The following is a 20,583-nucleotide window of genomic DNA, read 5'->3' as shown; positions in this document are numbered from 1 at the left end:
ACTTTTCTGCCCCAAATCTTTCGGAATTGTGCTTTTCGCTCCGCCGCCAGTATGTTGTTAACATTTTTTCAACTAAGTCTTGAGCGATCATGTTTAATGATGTCTAGTTGCTGTTTTTCAACTGCTTTCATTCATAGCATAACTTCGCACTGTTTTTTTTTTTCCGTGGGTCACTCACCAGTTCTAGTGCATACTGTATATTACAACCCTCCCCCTGCCCCATGTTATACCCCGAGCAGGAACTTTTAATGGAATAAGAAATGACGATGAAAATGTTTGTGATTGATGACGTCGTTGTTTTTAAGGTTACCATGCGCGGGAACTTAATACAGCTGTCTAGAACTAAATTACTGGTGAAAACCTAAAGACCCTAATAAAATCCAGTCATTATCATGTGTTAAACCAAGCTCTGAAAGCTGGGTTCTTTATAGGCCACGCATGATCTCTGCTTTAAAGTCTGGTTAACTTGCGCCGCAAGATCAAAAACGGAGAGGATCTAGTCTTCGGGTGCGGCGTATCACAGGCAGCTTCGGTTTCGTCCCATCCACTGGCCTTCATGGCACTGGGCTGTGGGCATGCCGACGAGAACTTTTCCTCCCTGGCAGCTGTAGCGGACGCGGGAGCCCGTCTCGTACCACTTCCTGTCAGGACTCACAGTCAGCCCGTCTTGGAGAGCCGGCCGCTGGCAGGATCCCTCTGGCGGCACAAAATGCTCTGCGTGGAGAACGCGTGATTTGTTACGCGCCTTCCAAGCAATGACGGTAAAACGTTTATTCATTTCCCACAAAAAAAGCGCACGTTCTAAGAAATTAATACACGTGACACTTATGCACCGCCGTTTGTTACAGAATTGCGAGAACTCGTCAGCTCTTTCTTTTTTTACAAACAGCATCAGCAAATATGATCGATTCGGGAATATTGGGACCCTTTCTATACAAGGACAACGCACAGAGTAAATTGTGGTGGCAGGAAAATTGCGAGTGCATAGGACCTATATATATACGTTTTTGGTCAATCAGGTTAACGCGGAGTAATGTATTGCTTGATATAGGATCACCGCAAAGGTCAATTATTAAATAACGTTGTTGCTGTATGACTGCAACATTTTTCGTTTTGGATTTATTTTTTCCGTATATTATTTTTCTTACATGCTTTTTTTTACCTGCTCATTGATGTTAATGCATTTGGGACATGACATGACAAGAAGTTTATTTGAGTCCTGAGGGACTGAGATCTTGGGGAGCTAAAAGCGAAGGCTCCCGAAGATCAAGTCGGTGGCGACACCCACGATGGGACCGGAAGATGAAGTTCCGCCGCAATGTCGTGGGCCCTCTGGACAGCTTGGAGTTGCATGTGGAGATTGCTGCTCTTGAAAGATTCCTACCATTGTTCTTTCGTGATGGGTGGAGAGGCGTTAAGGGCTGGGCACAGCCAGAGCATGTGTTCAAAAGAGGATGAGTCATACCACATTTGGGGCACGAGTGTGAGGGGGCAGGATCTATCCTGATAAGCGACCGAGGAGTGGGATACGAATGAGTTTGCAGAAGTCTGAGTGTGCTAGCCTGAGGTTTGTTCAATTTAGGGTGGGGGGGGGTGGAAATGTCTTCCTGCCCAGTCGATAATGGGAAACAATTTCGTGGAAAGTACATAATGGATCTTTGTGGATGTTGACCTCGTTTCAAGCCTGGCTACCCGCGACAGCGCGGTACGTGAAATATGCGCGCTCTCCGGTGGGCCTGCTCGTTAGGATTACACCTAAGCGGGTTAATTGAGCTATCTAGATGGGCTAGGAACCACGAGGTGTGGTATCCACCTTCACTGCTCTACCTAGTCCTTTGAAGTGCTTTAAGCAAAATACTGTTCGCCTGTTCCGATACGAGAGCCGACGAGAAGGATCTAACCGCCGTGCGCGAGTCCGAGAGGATGATAGCGGGAACTTTTGAGCTGTGAAAAGCCAGAGCGATCGCCGCTTCCTCCGCCACATGGGCAAACTTCGCATAAACAGAGGCTGCATTGACCAGGTTGCCTACCGCGTCTACCACCGAGACAGCGAACTTATCCCCACTGTCATATCTGGCAGCATTGACAAAGACGGCATCTAGTTTCTGCTGAGTTATCTTTTTAAGGATGGACTTGGCTCTCGCTAATCTCCTACCCTCGTTATGCACTGGGTGGATGTTTCGCGGAACGGGCTCAACCATGATGCGAGTTCTAGTTTCCCGGGTCAAGCTAACTTTGGTCGCCGGTTCATGTCTTGGTTGGATTCCCGCTTCTTCTAAAATCTTGATCCCTGGCTTAGTGGATGAAAGCCTCATTATTTGACCCGCTGTGTGAGCTTCGAATAGTTCATCGATGGTGTTATGGAGTCCTAGCTCCAACAGCTTCTCAGTGCTTGTGGACTGCGGAAGGCCGAGCACGCGCTTGAGGCCGGTTCTGATTAGGGAATCGAGCTTGGCCTTTTCCGCTTTACCCCAATTCAGGTATGGCGCGATGTAGATAACATGACTCAGGAAGAATGCTTGATAAGCTTTGAGCAAATTGTCCTCTTTGAGACCACCTCTTCGATTTGAGGTGCGCGCTACAAGTCTTAGGACATTACTAGCCTGTCCAGTGAGCATGTTGAGGGCCGCCGAGCCACAGCCCTTGGCATCAATGAGGAGACCTAGAATTTTGACCGAGTCCATCCTCGGTATGGGATGGCCATCTTTAGCTCGAATTTCTAACGGCAGAGTTTCCAGAGGCGCAAGGGTTCTGACCCCCTGTCTGGACTGGCGGTATAACAATAGCTCTGATTTAGCGGGGGAGAGTTCAAGGCCCGTGTTTGAAAGAAAGTCTTCAGTAGCCTCCAACGCGCTTCGTAACGAGTGTTCGAGCATGGATAGCGATCCGCCCGGCGCCCAGATCGTGATATCATCCGCATGAATGGCGTGACCAACGTTTGGGATTGCAGCGAGGTGAGCGGAGAGCTTGTGCATGGCTATATTAAATAAGAGTGGGGACAGGACCGAGCCCTGTGGGGTGCTGCAGGTGCCTAGTTCGTAGGGTCCTCCTGTGACCATGCCTAATCGGAGGTGTGCCTTGCGATCCGCGCGGAAAGATCTGGTAAAATCATGAAACCGTTGCCCAGGTTGAGAGACGAAATCTCCGTCAGTATGTGTTTATGCGCGACCCTGTCGAAGGCCTTGGAGAGGTCCAGTGCGAGGATTCCTCTCACGTCGCGAGTAGGGTTATCAAAGATTGCTTTCTTAAGCAAAAGCATAGCGTCCTGTGTGGACAACGCCTGTCTAAAGCCAATTAGGTTGTGTCTAAACAGCTCCGTGTTTTCAATATGTTCAGTTATCCTGTTATGTATCGCGTGCTCCGCAACCTTGGCGACGCATGATGTAAGGGAAATAGGCCGCAGATTATTTATATGTGGGGGTTTTCCTGGTTTGGGTATAAGTACCACTTTTGCGGTCCGCCATTCTATCGCGACCTGTCCACTTTTCCATACCTCATTTATTTTGGCCGTGACTATCTCGATTGCTCTATCATCTAGGTTCCTGAGGAGTTTGTTCGTGATTCCATCAGGTCCCGGGGCTGACCTGCCGTTTAGGTTGAAGAGAACGTGTCTGATCTCTGACACGGTGAAAGGTTCGTCTAGATCAGGTGCCGAGAATCCCATGTAGTTCACACGCTCTACCGTGCGATCCGCGTCTTTAGCGAGGGGGGGATAAGTATGAGCTAAGTTGTTGGCTAATTCCATGTCGGTGAGACCGATTGCAATTTGCTTCTTAATGAGCCTATCCGCTGCAAGGTTAAGGGTGTCCTTAGACTGTTTATCGTTGAGGAGACTTTTCAATAAGCTCCATTTGCTACCTCTTCGCATACGCCCGTCCGTTTCGGTACACGTCTCATCCCATTGCTGCCGGGCGAGCTGGGCCGAATAGGTTTCAATCTTCTTGTTAAGAAGCGCGATTTTGGATCTTAGTCTACGATGAAGCTTTTGGGTCTTCCAGCTGGCTGAGAGGGCATGTTTGGCCTCTAGAAGATGAGTGAGTCTCGAGTCCATTTTAGGAAGTTCAAGATCCGTAATGATTTCTTTGGTTGCTCCTTTAACTGCCAAGTTCAGATTCTCTAGCAGATCTGCATACGTCTCGTCTGGCGGGACTGTGTCATTTCTGATTTTTCGAAAAAGGTCCCAGTCCACATGCTCATATTTCGCGGGTGGTCTGGGTTTGACACGCAACAGAATTTCAAGTATGTAATGGTCACTGCCTAGCCGCTCCTGGAGGTTGTCTCACGTGCCTTCGATACCTCGGAGGAAGGTGAGATCGGGGGTCGTATCTCGACTGACCGAATTACCGGATCTGGTGGGGTGCCTTGGGTCTGTGACGAGTATTAAGCCGAGCTCTGCAGCGTTGAAGGCCAAGTTCGTTCCTTTTGCACTTTTGTAATCGTACCCCCTTTCCGTATTGGGTGCGTTAAAGTCACCCGCGACAACGAGAGGCGCGCTTCTCGCCGTCCTAGACGACGTGGTGCCTAGTAATGTTTTGAACTCTCTTTTCCTGTCCGATGGTGCGCTGTACACGTTGAGAATGAAAATGTTAGATTTGATTGTTCTGTTGGGTACGATCTGTATTAACTGGGCCTCGAAGCCCGCTTTGTACGCGCGGACCTCGTGCTTAACGAACGAGATGTTCTTTCTGATTAAGGTAGCGATACCTCTGCCCTTTTCTCTCCTGTGTGCTATCCTGCGGTATCTCGAGAGTGAAATTTCTGCTGTACATAGCGTTTCCTGTAACAATATAACTTGTGGCTTGTCCGCTATAGACCTGATAAGCTGTCCCAATGGGGCCTTGCGCCTCTGGAAACTTGCGCAGTTCCACTGCCAGATTTTCATATTGTGGCTATTTGTGTTCGCCAGTTTGTCTACTGAGAATGATCAATTAGCCCTCTAGCCCTACTTTCGGGGTTCGGGTTCGCCTGATTATGCACTGTCGACACCGTAAGCCTGCCTTTGGCTTGAACCTTGGGTCTCTCTAGTTGAGTTAATCTCGTCTCCATTCCGGAGAACATTTCCATAATGCGTCCTAGGGTGTTTTCTATGGCAGCTAGCTTGCCTCTGCTGTTTATTTTGGCCGGAGGATCGGCGGCGGCAGCTGTGGCTTCGATCGGCTCGGCCATCTCATCCTCCTCTTCTGTCTCGCTCAACGGCTCTGGGTTGGGAGCTTTACGCTTGGATTTGCCAGCAAGTGGGCCTAGAGCATTTGGGACCGCCATTTTTCTGAATAAAACTCAGTGATAGTTAGCGCACTTACCGGTGGCATTGTTTGTTCTGGTGCCTTGCGGCGCTACGACACATGAAAGACTCCTATGTTGGCCACTCTCATACCCCGCTGTGAGATGGCCACAGATAGTCAAAACTACTTCTGCAACGGCGAAATTGCTTAAGACATACACAGGAAAACGAGCATGATCCGCCGGTTTTACGCTGATATAAGATCCGGATGCCCGCGTCTCGAGATAGACAGTTCATTGTACCGACTGTGTACTTTTTTCGCTAGCACCAAATCTTTAAAACTTAGAAAATAAAAAATCACGGTAATGTTGTGGTTATCATTCCAGATTACGAACTAGCAGCCACCAGATGAAAAGCAATTTCCTCACCTGTGAGGGTAAATAATGAAACTTTCCTAATTAAGATTTAAGTATAATTAAGAGTTTGCTATAGCAAACGAGTACTTCCGAGTCCGTCTTTGGCACTACCAAGCCCGACCACCAAATTTGGATAGTGGAGTTCATGTGCGTGGAAGCTACCCGAATAATTAATTCCCTTCGGCAGGAGCCTTGATATCAAAACTGGCAACAAAAAGAGCGTATCTGACGTCGATGTCGCCTGAATTTCTCAAGAAAATCATTTGGACAAATGAAGCCCGGTTTCATGGAAATTCAGCTGGGAACATTCGCAATCGGCATTCTTGGGGAAATGTGAAACCCCACTGGCTTGGTTAGCTAAGCATAAGAACGTTGGTAGGTTAAGGCTAGAGGGTGGGATTTACAATGACAGCTATCGGGCCTCAATTTCGTTTTATGACACGTCTACTGGGACATTATACAAAAAAGCAATACTGCATACAGTTCTCCTATCAGGCCCTCTTTAGAATATGCGTCCATAATTTGGCACCCCCATCACTAATCTCACGAACCTACGCGAATCAGTTCAAAATAAGACTGCGCGGTTCATCTTAACTTCATACTCTCCATATCAAAGGGCGTCCGCCTTAAAAAAATTACTTAATGTCCCTTCACTTGATATGCGCAGAAAATTATCACGGTTGTCGTTCTTCCATAGCCTTTACCGCAGCAATAGTGCATTCGCTCAACCCTATATTCTTCCGGCTCCCCACATCTCGACTCGCACAGACAGTGTTCATAAAGTAAAACCTATATTTGCCAGGAATAACGCTTATCGAAATTCGCCTCTAGTTTTATCTATTGCCGAATGGAACTCGCTACCTTCAAACGTTGTCTCGCTTACAGAATCATCATCATTTCATGCAGCACTGCTAACCTTTTTAGAGTGTGTCAACTTGTCCGAACCCACATTTGCTTGAATATTTACTTAAACAGTGTTTTCATGTGCTTGGCATTGAAAAAAATTCATTCCATTTCATCTTATATGTATCTGTGTAGGTTGTTTACCTAAATCATTATTCAATTGTATCCTTAAACTCGTGTTCTGATGGGTACTGATTGTCTACATCGCATTTTAGGTTCTTATGCGTTATTCACGCTACCAAATGTTGTCTAAACTCTGTTTCTCTTTTCTTTCCTTTTTTTATTTTGTTTGTTTCTGCTAAATGTTTAGATTATTTTTTGTGGTTCCTAATGCCTTCATATATTTGCATTGTACACATTCCACTTACGCTTGAACTTTTTCGCCCCCACCCTACGTAATGCCCTAAGGGGCCCTTAGGGTACTTACATAAATAAATAAAAAATAAGTCGTTGGACAGTTCATCACCGAAACGCGTCTAACTGTCCCAGAGAAAACATGGCGTCAGCACGACGGCAATCCTTTGGAATTTCCTCGTAGGTCAATGAGTTGCCTTCAAAACGCCTGCCGTCTTCAATGGACAGGACGCAGTCGATGTTTTCCGTGAAGAGCACGTCTTCGAAAGTTTTCCCTTTTGATTTACGCCCCTGGGGATATGTGAAAAATGTTGTATACGCCACTAAACGTGCCACTGAGGAAGACTCAGATTCAAGAATCGTTTCTGCGTAAGCTGAAATTCAGCATTTAATGCTCAAGCGAGTCTTGGATTCCTTGAATGACACGTAGATGATGAAAGACGTGTGCGAGGCTAGCTAGTGGCTCGCTGAACAGTGACTTGCATTAATATAATTTCGCTTAACTCCGGTTACACTGAGCAGGTTGTCGCTTGCGCTGCCTTTGTAGCACACCTTTTCTTTGTTTTTTTTTTGCATTCAGTGAGCAAGTTTTGTTCGTATCTGCTACAATTATTGCCTTTTGATTAATACAACTTGCACGCCTGCGTTCGAGACAGTTTTACCGGAGAAAGTGCATTTACACCAAACGTGGTTATGATCAAAGCGTAAACAGCAGGCTCGGCGTAAATGGACACGGCTCGCCCGACTGAATAACGTTGTAAATTGAGCGGCCCGCAGGAATTAAAGCCCCAGGCCAACGCCGCAGACAACAAGGAGAAACGAAAGCTGCTCACGGGGCCGGATCTACAGAGAAAGCGTTCTGACTTTAAATGCTCGGTGCAGCTAAAACAAAAACGCTAGGTATGTGCACTGAACTGAAATTTGACTGAGGCAGCCTGGCCTTCACTCTCGACCGCAGTTCTTAAAAATTGCTTAGGCAAATTCTGGTAAATTACCAAGGCGGCCTACCACAAGTGGCGTTTCATGATCCAACCTCTAGGTGATCCCCAGTACCAAACTTAAGTGTATATTGCAGGTATTTCCGCACTATTAAGATGTAGAGAAACTGTAGGTCGCTTGTGCTACAGTGACCAAAGACTGTCCACAAGATTTAAATCTAATTGTACAAGGAACAGTTGATTAATAAATGCCGCCAACATTACGCAAACGAAAGCGCGGCCGCCGTCCCAAAGAGCCACCACAGCACAAGCGTCAAGCAAGGCACAGTAAGGCAACGCAGGGCCAGATGTGCCCACACCACGTGCTGTCAGACCGGTGGCTTGTTCCCGAGAATTTGATGTCTGGCTTGCGACAGTAGGTTACGAAAACAACTACGTTAGAACACAACTAACAGAGTTATACCGGCTATGGCTTGCCTCATAATCATATCGCAGTTTTGGCACGTACGACTCCAGAATATATTTAATTTCATGCAATAAACGAGACACCACAAGCAAGAATTACAGTTCCGCATGTAGGCCAGGGACCGGAAACAGTGAAGAAAGCTTCCATATGTCATTTTGTGTCTGCATTATTACGAAAATGGTTTGTCGTTGATCACTTCCGATAATTTGTGGTACTTTGTTTATCATGCAGAGAACAGGAACCAGACTATATGAGTCGGTTGTTTTGAAAACTTACGTCAGTTTCGAATATTTGAACCCGCCGAATAACTCTTTTCCATATATGAATCGCAAGTACATATTATGCAATTAGTATTGAAAATTTTCAATATTCGCCACCCTAGTAGACAGACATCAACCGTGGTTTCCAATAAAGCTCTCCCGAACGCATTACTAATTTCTTGGCCAAATTGTAAATAACACCACTTTTAGGCCATTTGCTAGATAGTCGTAAAGGTTCATTGCTGGAATCTTCAGTTGGTCTGCTTTCTAATTGCAAAGTTTCACTTCGGCACACTTAGCCTCCCGCATATGAGAATGTTTAGCAAATACTCTAACGAAAAAAAGTGGCAGCTTCGCCCGAAGGCCAAGCATTGAAAGCGATACCAAGGTTTAGGGATGCGCTTCAGAGCCTCGAGGGCGCTGCAGAAAGCCGCTTCGCTTGGTGCCTCCGATGTAGACTGCATTCGGTACAAAGCAAGGCGCTACACCATGCCACTGCCCACCGTAAATCGTTGAGAAGCTAACACAGCTTCGCTGTAAAGGTACCATTCGAAAAGCCGTGAAGAAGGGCTTTCTACACAATTTCGCGCCTGCCACAGAGGACGCGTGAGTTGTTCTGCGGTAGAGCTGGCGCGAACGAAACCGCGAGATGGCCGACGCGGCCAGTAACCACACGTCGAGCTTACTGGCGGTCAAGCAACATGCCACCGCCGCTGCTGTTAGGAAAGGAGGCAAAGGCGAAGAGATGCAGTTGGCGCTAGCTACAAATGGAAAACTCGGCTTTCTGTGATGGAATATGAGCAGTTACATTGAATTGTGGGCAAGTGCCTGCCCACTTTGTTTTATTTACTCGTGTTGCTTTAGGTCGCTACGATATTATATGTACTGCTACTAATATAGTTGAGTGGCCCAAGCAAGACTATGGGAACCATGTCCTAAAACAAAAGCAAGAGAAACGTATATACTCGACAAGTGCTTATGAGCACCGAATGTCGCGCTGCCAGAAGGATCGCCGCCCCTTGCTAACAAAGGCATTCTGTCACCACATATAGTAACCAACTTAGACGAAACACAAAAGGAGGCCACCCCATTCGCATACTATCGGAGAGACCAACCAACTGAACATCAAAAGTACTATAAACAAGCGAAATTCAATACATTGCCTACTCTTACATTATTCATTTTGGCATCTTATCCCAACCTTCGCCTGTATGCCGCTGTACTTTTTTTTTTGCCAGGTCTCGCTCCTTTAGAAGTTATTATAGTTTTGATAACATTATTTTTGCCAGTTTTCTACGTACTCCCTTCTCCCCTGTTTTCAATATAAAATAAGTCCTAAAAACAGCGCACTGTCAGTTCCCTCGTTTTTTTCTACCTTTTGTCGTGAAGCTATCTGAAACATGTATTTATTGTCACTCCATCTAAAGCAGCCAGAGATATTGCTGTGTGGCCTACTGCTTGTGCCACCGGCTCCAACTTTTAGTCTGTATCTTTTGTCACTGCCACTGGAGCACTGGTTTAAAATATTGAAACTTCGCATAGTGTAGACTTTCTTAAACCTACTCACCTCTTTCTTCGCACTTCGGTGACGAAAGTGACCAACGCCCGCTTCCCAGACAAGTGGCTACGTCGGACCCGCGCAGTTCATACCCTAAGAAGCAACGGAAGTGAGCTTTGCTGCCCACCAGAGCCTGTCCCGCGGATCCTTTGACCAGCGCCTCGCCGTTCTCAGGGGCCGTAGGTGTATTACAGTGCACATCTGCAAACAGGCAAAAGAGTATAGGTAGTTTCTTGAGTGAATACTCGTATTACTAGACCACTTGAGTGCGATGACCATATATATCTCCGATGCGGTATTCCCGTGATGTCGTTGTGTTCGACACTCGTGCAATTATATTCAGGTGCACCTTAGAGAACACCAGGTGGTCGAAACCAATACGCGAGCATACCACTACGGCCCACTGTAGCACACTGCAGTTTCGGGACATGAAGTCTTGCAATTCTGTTTTATACTTACTGGAGTGATTGACTGCGCTTAGCTGTAGGATATTCGCGTAATGGTTCAACGCCCCGCATCCAAACGGATAGACGAAGTCACAAGGTTATGCACTGATTTCCATGCGATTCGTTTATTTGCGATATGACGAAAGACAAGTTTGATTCAGTAAACAGGATTGCTGGAGAGCAGCATGTGTGTATCCACTTATTTTTTTCTAACAGTTGCTAATGAGCATATTATTGTACTACGTTAAACGCTGCTTACATAGCCCTCTTAAAATACAGAAATTAGCTAGGAGCGCTACTGCAGTTCAGCAGTTTTTCACGCAGAATTTACACTTAGGTGGCTGTGTACGATAATGTGAACGCAACAGCTTGTCTTACAGTTACCTCTGAGGCATCCACAAAACAGTCATCACCTCTGTTTCATTGTTCTATGTATTGCCCGCCGTACCTACTTAATTTCTAAGGTCTATCGAATGCGTATGGCAGACGTAGCCAATGAAGTTCTTCCGAGGTTCATCGGAAGAGACACATGGTACACTCAAAAAATGCCTCAAGCAAGTTCTTTTCTGTATCTCCGTCTTTGAAAATCAGTGATCTAGGTGGATCCACTTACCTTTTTTGGTAGAGCCTGAAAGTGAAGGGGCACATGATACAGCAACGGGACAGCGCTGTATGTGCTTTTGAATGGCCTAGCTGGCAAATTGATGGTACTTGGCTATCTTGTGGATCGGCATGCAACTGCGCTTACAATATTCGCTTACTACCATACACACGGTACAACACCGCACATTTCCTTTCTACGGCGTAATAGAACTGGGTCTCGATTCGCAAAAAGCTCACGCGCGAAAACCTTTCGTACAAATAAATCTAGCAGAACCTGGTGCTGGGCACACTTGTCGCGGAAGCGACTGGCCAATGACAGCGAGCACTTGTGAATAAGAAATTTGTGAGTTCGATCTCAACCACAAGACTGCCCGTGTGGCTTTGCCCTTCAAGTGAGTCTTTCTTTTTTCACAGAAAGTAAGCGTAGTTTCTAAGTACTTGCAGTTGCGAATACGTTATCAGCAGAGCAGCCAGCGTAATTCTCTTAGAAATGTCATGTGATTATGAGGTATTTTGCGTTCGCGATAACAGATGTAAGGATGTTCGAGGCGCAAAAGCGCCGTTGGCCCCGCCAAATCTGTCGTGCTCTCCCGATAGACGGCGCATGCCTGAATCCCGCGGAGATTCATAGTGCCTTCAGATACACTAAGTTCGCTTGGCTCGAACAACGACGAAGCGCATTCGATGCATCGTCAACGCTACGCCTTATCAACTCGCTAGTGGAGCCAGGGCAAAGTTCTGCCTGCTACTGCTGGCATGAGCATTGTAAGCACGACCACGTGAGCACGCCAGTGTCCTTGCTTAGTTGCTGTTAGTAGGCGCTACTTCTCAGCGGAAAGGGCTCTAAAGGTCACGCTAACGTTACCTAATATTTCGCTGGGAATTGACTAATGCCGACGGTTATGCCATCGCCTGCAACGCCGCTTGTGGCGTTCTTCATCCCGGCGACGTTGTGAGACGCCGGCTAGCTGCCAGGGCGCGATTCTCTCTACCGAGCCGGATTTGCGTTATGTGCTGCGTCGTGCCAACATTTCGCACTTGCGTGTATTAGGGCGATAGCGTTAAAGGCCCCGTGTTGCAAAATATCCGCTATAGGCGTCGGACGTCATATGGCGAAAAACCATTCAAAACCACAAACACGAAGGCTCTCCACGTGGACCAAAGGCGTTACTAAGCTAATCGAATCGCTCAAAGTAAGATGCGTCAGAGAAAAATCGGAAACTATAAGCTAAACACATCCTACAGTAATGATAGCGTCGGATTTTAATTTGAATATACCAGAAAACGCAATTCTGATACGCGGAAACTCAAAGAAAGACCTCTTTTCCAGCGTTTATACCACACATAGAGCGGCGCGGCTCGTTCGGTTCCTTGAAACAAGACCATCCAGATGGCGCTCGCCTCCACGCATCCGCGGCCAACGCATGAGGCCGCGTTTCTACAAAAAAGCTCACCCACTCACCTTCGTGCATAGCGCTCGCCGCCAGCGTTTCCTGGTAAACATTACGGTTACATAAGGTGCAGTTGCGGGGAAGCGTGATAAGTAGTCGGGGACTTTTGAATGCTGTTACGTTCCACTATTAAAGGCGAAGCTTAAGCGTCCTCCAAGTTTTTTTATAACACCGTGCGAGGAGCCCAATTGCAGTGCTAAACCTTGCTATGGCGGTCGATGTATCGCCGTTTGGGCTACACTGTCATATGTTATTGCTTGAGTCTAGAATCCCAGTCAGCTGTAACATATAACAGTATCTGTAGCGAACAGCCATTAGTATGTAGTGGGCGGAAGAGAACCGTCTCCTAATATACTGTTGTCCTACGTTGTGAATCACGTTCGTGCGCATTTTCAGACCGGCTACCCTATACAATCAATGTTAATGGAACTGTGACGCAATTTTTTAAGTAAGTATTGTATCTAAAACCTTGTATTTGCAGTTGCAAATGCAAGCATTCTTAAGGGTATTACCCTGTTGTGCAGGTCACACAGCTGATTCTACGCGCACGTCTATGTAGGTATCTTACTTTTCAGCGACTTTTACTTCGCGCAGCTAAAATTTCTCTAGCTAAACGCGTCTTATTTTATTTTTTTTTTTTTTTGCTTTTGACCAGGAAATGGGAAGCCCATTTCAAAAGCCTCAGGTGATACCAAGTATGATTAAAACCTTAATGTCCCCCTAGCGTAAACAAGCATTTTTAATAATTCGATCCTTGACCGCAAGTTCTTTAGGCACTCCTTGAGCTCTTCTGGCTCTTTCCAGGATTCCGTTCTCTGCGCAGATTAGCTAGCTCAAGAACTATATCTGGGAAGTCGCAAAACGAAGAATTCCGGCTGCTGTTCAAGAATGCGCTTAGCATGGTTTAGGTGATGGTCATTTGTAGCCCCAGGTTGCCCTACGTGTTATGGGCAGCCCTCCCAATACCACCGTGCATCACCCGCGCGCCCCACTCAACTAGTACTTGAAGCGTCACTTCCTGAAGGACCAGTTCGGAACCACGTGCGGCATCGTCGTCCACCTCCGGTAACAGACGCTGCGACCAGAGGCGCAGCGTCTAAACGGAAGCTTCTCAAAAAGACAGCTGCCACGAGCGAAGAATGCGAGAATGGTCCCCTTACCAGCAGGTCACTATGCAGTTCTTAAGTTGTACCACAGGTACCACCGCACGGTGCTACCTTACCACCATGCGATTTCTTTCTGCGGGGTTGGACTGCACTATATTAAGGATTGGCCTGCGAATACAGTTGGATGGTGGCAAAAAAATCTGGTTAGTTCCCAAAAAATTCTAAAAATGCAATGAAAGCGATCAATGATACAGGTAGTCAGTTTACTGATAGGTTTTCATCACCGTGACAAATACGGCAGAGTAGGGACCCTCTGGTGTTCCGCAGTGACTTTCTCCAATCACTTTACTTTGCACATTTATTTAATTTATTTATTTGTGATACCCTCAAGGTACATAATTGTACATTGTAGAGGGGACTGGCGAGAATACATTCCATGAGTAAAAAATACAGGATTAGTTCTAGGGATTCAGAGTGCAAGGAACAAAAGCGATATATCAGGCAAAGAACGCTCCGGTAAGTTCCTGTGCTAGGCTGCCTCGATAGTGCCGCTTTTGTTCGCTGCTGTCGAGGCACCCTATCCTTGTGCCAAATGACGAGAAATGCGCAGTTTGCGCAACACTTGCCGTTATTTGGCCCAACTTGTGTGCGACGCTCTCGCACCTTTATACCTGTATACTTTAGACCTTTACAGTTGTTGCAAACCCGTATTACCTACCTAATATTTTGATGGTGATAGAGTGGCGTGTCCCATTCAGCGTCTCGCAGCTGTACATCCCAGAATGCTGGTGTGTGGTGCGGTTAATCTCCAACATGTATGCATTTTCACCACTGTCCCTGGGACCTCCTTTGGCCCAGACGGAAGCGCCGTAACGCGAGACGCTGCCGTTATGAAGCCACGTAACGTTCCCGCCTAGTAGACTCCGAGGGTAGAGGCACTTCAAGCGCAGATTGGCGCCAGGTCGCACCACAAGGCTGCCGTTGTCGTCAGAGGATGCCCACTCGTCATCCACCAGGCCATCGTAATGAATGGACGGCGTCGTTTCTGTTGTGTTCCCCGCTGCAACGACCAAAAAGTGAAGACGGAAAAACCTCTGGTTTTCCCGTCTTCACTAGTGCACTAGTTCACAATTAGTGCACTTTAAAGAGAAAAATAACACGAAGACAGTAATGACGTATAATTATTGCTTGCGTATTTAAAGGAAGACATCAGACTCATGATTATTGATTCATGGAAAGTCAGGCGCTAAACTTCCCTTTCGCCTCCGGAATTAGCTTTGCTTCTTCTAATACTACTTCCACAATTGGTCCTGCTTTTTATGCACCCTGTACTGGACCTCCAGTATATTAAAACCCAAGACTATTTTTAAAAACAGTACAGCGAGAAGTATATCAATTTTGAAAGGTTTCTTTTCTGTGACAGGTGAATGATGTTTTACGTGTGATTGCTCACCAGGGCCTACGACGTATAATTCGCAAAAAAGCACTATATTATTCTATATAACGAACCTTTCTCGCTTAGAATCCGGTTCAGTCATGTGATTGTGATGATGCGATTGGCTGATTGACCGGACGCACTGCATATGGTTTATGCATTTACATGCTGAAGTTCCGCCAACTGGCCTAACTTTCCATATTCCTGCACTTCTGAGCTGTTATTGCAATGTCTGCAACACTACTGTCCTCCCCTTATCCACACTAGTTCCGTAGAAAGTTCATGACGCCATTGCTTATGTTTAATACAAACCAGGTTACATTCTGTGTTTTCAGTTTTATGTAGAGGCCAAATTGCAACGATGCTACAGTGGCCCCCGCCTTGTTGCATCTGGAATGCCTACTACGCGGCTATGCTAGAGTTTCTTTGCCAGTATATCAACGTCCAGGCCCCACGGTTGCTTTTTTTTCGTACAAATTGCAATTTTATATAATAGTCACCTCTGCGCGAACTTGTTCCAGTTGTATTGATTTTCGTGCGTCATGTCTAAATATGAATGCGGGACGAGCGGAAAAAATTGCTTTCTGATGGCAGTTACCTACATATAAACGGACATTAAAAAAATATGTTGACCTGAAGTAAAAAATATAGCTTTTATCATGCTCTCATCTTGAGAGGAGTCATGGTCAGCCAGACAAAAAAAAACGTAAATACAAAAAAAAGAAAACTGGTGGTGGCGCCGTGTTCAAGTTTCCGCAACAGCCTCAGTGACGACATAGGCTTTGGTGCCGTCTGGGGACATCAAGCAAAGTTTTTTTATTATTGTAATATATTTGCCGCTTTCTGCTCAACTTTCCCACTGGTGTCGTACCGGTCTGCATGCACATAGGACGCAGTTTCAATGCTCGCCACTGATATGCTTTTTAAGCCGCGGTAAGACTCGCGGATTGCATCCGTCGTGCCCTTTCCCACTTGCGTGGGATAGGGGGGTACCTAGATGACACCAGTTTTCACATAGTCAACTGTCCATTTTGGCTGCTGGTGAAGTACTGATCTTCCAGGCTAGGATACAACCAAGGACGAGGCGGGTGGCCCGAGCCTGCCACCTTCTCGCACGCACTGTTGCAGCCAGTCAGCACCGGCCGAAATGGACATTTCATACGGTGGACACTTACAGAATACAGTATACAGGTCGCTATGACACTACAAGGAATGCTCGCTCTTTGCCACTAACATGCTTCAGGAGCAACAGAACTCGTGGATTGCTCCCATTATGGAGTTGCTGCTTGAACCTACGTCGTGTCCTGTTTCTTGGAAAATATACCGTCAAGTACACAACTTCATTTTTCAACCTCCGTCTACATCTAGGAAGGATGTAACTGGCTTTGTTATTGCTTGCGCATACACCATCTACAAAGCCGTATGCGCGCTGACCTCTAGTAGACACTGACTTCTAGTGTGCGTATGCACATTTTCCTTGTCAAAACCAGAGCGCGCATGCAGGAACAACGATCAATGGAATGTACTACTAGAATGGGATGTAACACTTTCGTCTACCAGTATGTTTCTGTCTGCCTTAGTTGCTTGCCAGCGGTGAAATAAATTTTCTAGTTGCCATAACCCCGCAGTTCTGCAGCCATTGCCGTGCTGTCCCCCCCCCCCCCCCCTTGACCCTTTCACAGCGTGAATACGAGCTTGTGTGGTCTTCTTCCCTTCACGCTGCTGCCATAACTTGGATTACAATTGCCATTATAGGCCCACGCATTAAATAGTACTTTCACCATTGTCATTCGTAGTAACGTGTGAAGTTACCTCTTTCATTCACATATCGTTCTTCACCGATCCAGGAAGCGTCTTTCGGTTGGGCGTTTTCGAAGTAGTTCTGAATGGAACCCAGGCCGTCCACCCTACTACCACAGCTTGTGTGCTTGAAACGAACCGTGTGACAAAGAATTTTACTACATATTGATCAATCTGGTGGCTCTGTACGTTGCGTCCGACAAGTCTAACTGGAACTGCTTTCTTCCCTGTGTAGCGTACGCCCAATACTGATATCCACAACCGTATGAAGAAATAGAAAATAAGCTGTAGATAAAGCATAGGAGATACAAATATTTCCACTGGATTCTCTCCATACTGTCTGCTTTACCGACGTGAGCCTTCTGTTAGCTACACACCATCCATCAGCGCTACCCTTATCTGAGTCAATTACAGTTTTACAAGCAGCTGAATATACCGCAGAATTTCGTCAGGTTGGTTCCTCCTTCACCACTGCTGTTCAGCGGCGCCAAAAACAGTAGCGATGCTCAAAGCCCATCATTGCCTTCACAAAACTGAAAGCAAGGCATAACCAGATAACAGAGACAGAACACTGTCCTTGTGCGCTTTTTGTGACGTCATCCTTATACGCACTGTGCGTGCATGTGCCACAGACACGCGCTGAGATAAGCGCTTTGCTTTCATTTCCTTTGACCAGTTCTCACACAAGTCATGTGACCATTCGGGCTGTATATATTTTTATGAAAGAACATTAAAGCGGATCATTCTTGGTAAAGAGACGACGAGCGTCTGTCTGTCTATCTGACATGGTGTGAGAAGTGGCTATGTCAAAGCTGACTACGCTGGTAGTGCTGCAACAGCCCGTCAACAAGTGAACGAGAGCCTGCTTCCACAAGAGCAAGTTCTCCTGTTGACAATCGTCAAGCAACGCTTCAGCATGGCGATAATCAAGCTTCCTAGGCCCTTCGACTTCCAGAATGCTGTGCACTGGCCCGCCTGGATGGACGAATTCGACGTATACAGATTCGCATCCGGACTACATGAGAAACCAGTCGAAGTACAAGTTAGGGCTCTTCTCTATACAATGGCACAAAGTCACGGGAGATTATTCGGTCACTAAACATCAACGACGAAGAAATAGAGGACTTCAACCTCGTAAAGTCAAAATTTAAGGGATATTACGTCCATAGCAAGAACGCAGTCTACGAGAGCGCTCGCTTTAATCGACGCTGCCAACAGCTCGACGCTGCCAGATGCGAGTTCAAAGAGATGAAGGAACGCCTAATAAGAGACCGATTCGTAGTAGGACTACGAGACCACCTTCTCTAGGAAGAACTACAGATGGATCCTAATCTCATACTGAGTGCTGCTTTGGCAAAAGCGCGTACAAGCGAAACGGTGAAGAAACAGCAAGCCGAGCTAAAAGAGCTCAAGGCACTATCTCAGACGCTTGCGTCGCCGTAGTAAAGCCCGGCAAAACCTCTGGACAGTGTAAAAAGTTTGCACAAGTTTGCACAAGTTTGCACAACCGCCTTCGTAACGTGCTCGACCGTCTGGAACAAACAGCACGAACTCTTAACAGAGAAAATGTTGTTTCGCTGTTGAGCAAGTAGCATTCCTGGGCATGATCTTTGACCCGAATGGTGGGAGCACAGATCCTGAGAAGATCAGAGCCATCAAGGAGTTGCCTCGACCCCAAAACGTCGCTGAGGTTCGTAAGGTTTCTTCCTCACAGACGCGCGCTGAGATAGGCGCTTTGCTTTCATTTCCTTTGACCAGTTCTCACACAAGTCATGTGACCATTCTGGCTGTATACATTTTTATGACGGAAAATAAAAGGGGATCATTCTTGGTCATGAGACGACGAGCGTCTGTCTGTCTGTCTGTCTGACACTTTTACTCTATCAAGATACAAGTAAACCAAATACCCCAGTTACCCATTCTGTGAACGGAAATATTCGCCTGCTTCATACCCTTGTTATCGCCTATTACATGCAACCATACATTGGAATCTGCAGGAGCATTGCGTCTTTTCCACATTGCTACTGTCCAACGGAGGTTAGGACCAGTGAGCACTCACCCATAATCTGCTCAAGCGTCGGAAGCGGCTGGCATCTTGGTGGTTTGCTCGACCAGCGTCTAGAAGCCAGGCAACGTAGCTCGGAAGCGCCAGACAGCCTGTGACTACCGGCAGGGACGCACCAGCAGCGAACCACTGAACCCACGGGAAGTGCATCGGACGGCAGATCTGGAGGACGGTACCTTCCGCCGTTGTGAGTAGAGAGTACCACGCTGTCGCCAGAAGCGAGGACATCCAATCCAGGGCAGCCCAGAGCGTCATCTAGACGGAGTAGGCATAGAACGTATGCAAGAGATTTTCACAGCCCAACACTGGAGAGGCTGCCTTCCGATGTGTTTGGCAGCCAGCGTAGCTATATATCACTTTATCCTCCGTAATCGGAAGTATAGCAGTACGTGGTTCTCGAATATATTTATTAAGATGAAAGCTTTGTACGGTTCATGAGATGAAAATTTAAACAATAAGTGATAAACGGTTCATGAAAACGTTGACGAAATTAAATATTCACCAATCAAAGCAAACATCACACAAAGCTTCGCTTACATCGATTCCCACAGTGCGGGGGATCTGTATATATTTTTCCCCCTATTCCTTGCGATAGCTGCGACGGACACCAGCGGTGGCGGGCAATATCGCCAACCGAAACAATTATTAGAATGAGCCCAGAACAGCTTACACTGTAAAATATTCGAATTATTCAAAGTTAAATACACATTAAACCCTTACTAAAAAAACATACACCCGGAACCCCCCAACAAACTCCTTGACCCCATATTTTGCACCTTCAGTAGTCCACCAGTGCTCAAGCACTGATTTTGTTCCCCGGACTGGAGCAGTTTGCTGTACCCAATTGGACCATTTGCAATAATGCATCTGCGCATGCGTGAGCAAGGAAATTTATAACCACGTGACCTTGACATAAGACTAGCCGAGATAACTACTATTCCCTTTGAATATCTTTCCCTTTACCATGGGTGAACCCTGCAACGCCTCTACTCTGCCACAGCCTGAGGGACAAGGTCAAGGGTTGTGAGTAAATATGAATGCATGGAATTTTCGAGTAAAGGTTGAAAAGCCTTTGTTCTCTCCCATTCTCCCTGGAAGGGAAGGAAGAGATGCACAGAGGAAGAAACTCAGTTTGTAAACGAGAGTACGGGGCTAGAAAACAACAGGTGGCATTCATTATTTTGCAAATAGACAATTGCTTCTGCTGCTGATTGATACTTACTACCTTATCTTTAAATGTGCTCAAATGTAGATTTATGGGTGCTTGAATATAGAGTTTCTCTAGATCTGGTAGATCTACAGAAATCGCCGTTACGCATCACAAAGGATTATTACTAAAGAATATCGAAGCAAAAAAACACTAACATTAGACGTCCTTATGGACTTTTCCAAGGCATTTGATAGAATGAATCATGAAATGATGCAAGAAAAATTAGCTTACTGTGGGATGCACTGCATTGCATTAGATTCAATGAAAGGATACCTAGCACACCGTTATCAACAGACATCTACCAGAAGGGAACTTCCTTCATCAAAATGCATTCATCAAGGCTTACCAAAG

General features: G+C 46.3%; 1 protein-coding gene across 3 annotated transcripts in view; it reads right to left on the bottom strand.

Moving 5' to 3' along the window:
- Positions 1-275: 275 nt before the first annotated feature.
- The window catches only part of LOC126519090 (locomotion-related protein Hikaru genki-like), a 119,652-nt gene continuing 99,344 nt past the window's right edge, over positions 276-20,583 (bottom strand). For all 3 annotated transcript variants that reach the window (XM_055065261.2, XM_055065260.2, XM_050168706.3), the window contains 4 exons: positions 19,017-19,277; positions 14,441-14,782; positions 10,126-10,317; positions 276-714 (listed from right to left, as the gene is read on the bottom strand). In XM_055065261.2, coding sequence (XP_054921236.1) covers positions 518-714; positions 10,126-10,317; positions 14,441-14,782; positions 19,017-19,277 — 992 coding nt within the window. In that variant the 3' untranslated portion in view covers positions 276-517. The remainder of the gene's footprint in view (positions 715-10,125; positions 10,318-14,440; positions 14,783-19,016; positions 19,278-20,583) is intronic.

Source organism: Dermacentor andersoni, chromosome 10 (assembly GCF_023375885.2).
Source record: "Dermacentor andersoni chromosome 10, qqDerAnde1_hic_scaffold, whole genome shotgun sequence".
Classification (NCBI taxonomy): Eukaryota; Metazoa; Arthropoda; class Arachnida; order Ixodida; family Ixodidae; genus Dermacentor; species Dermacentor andersoni.
Note: the sequence above shows the minus strand (reverse complement) of the source record. Positions and strands in the feature narration are given on the sequence as shown.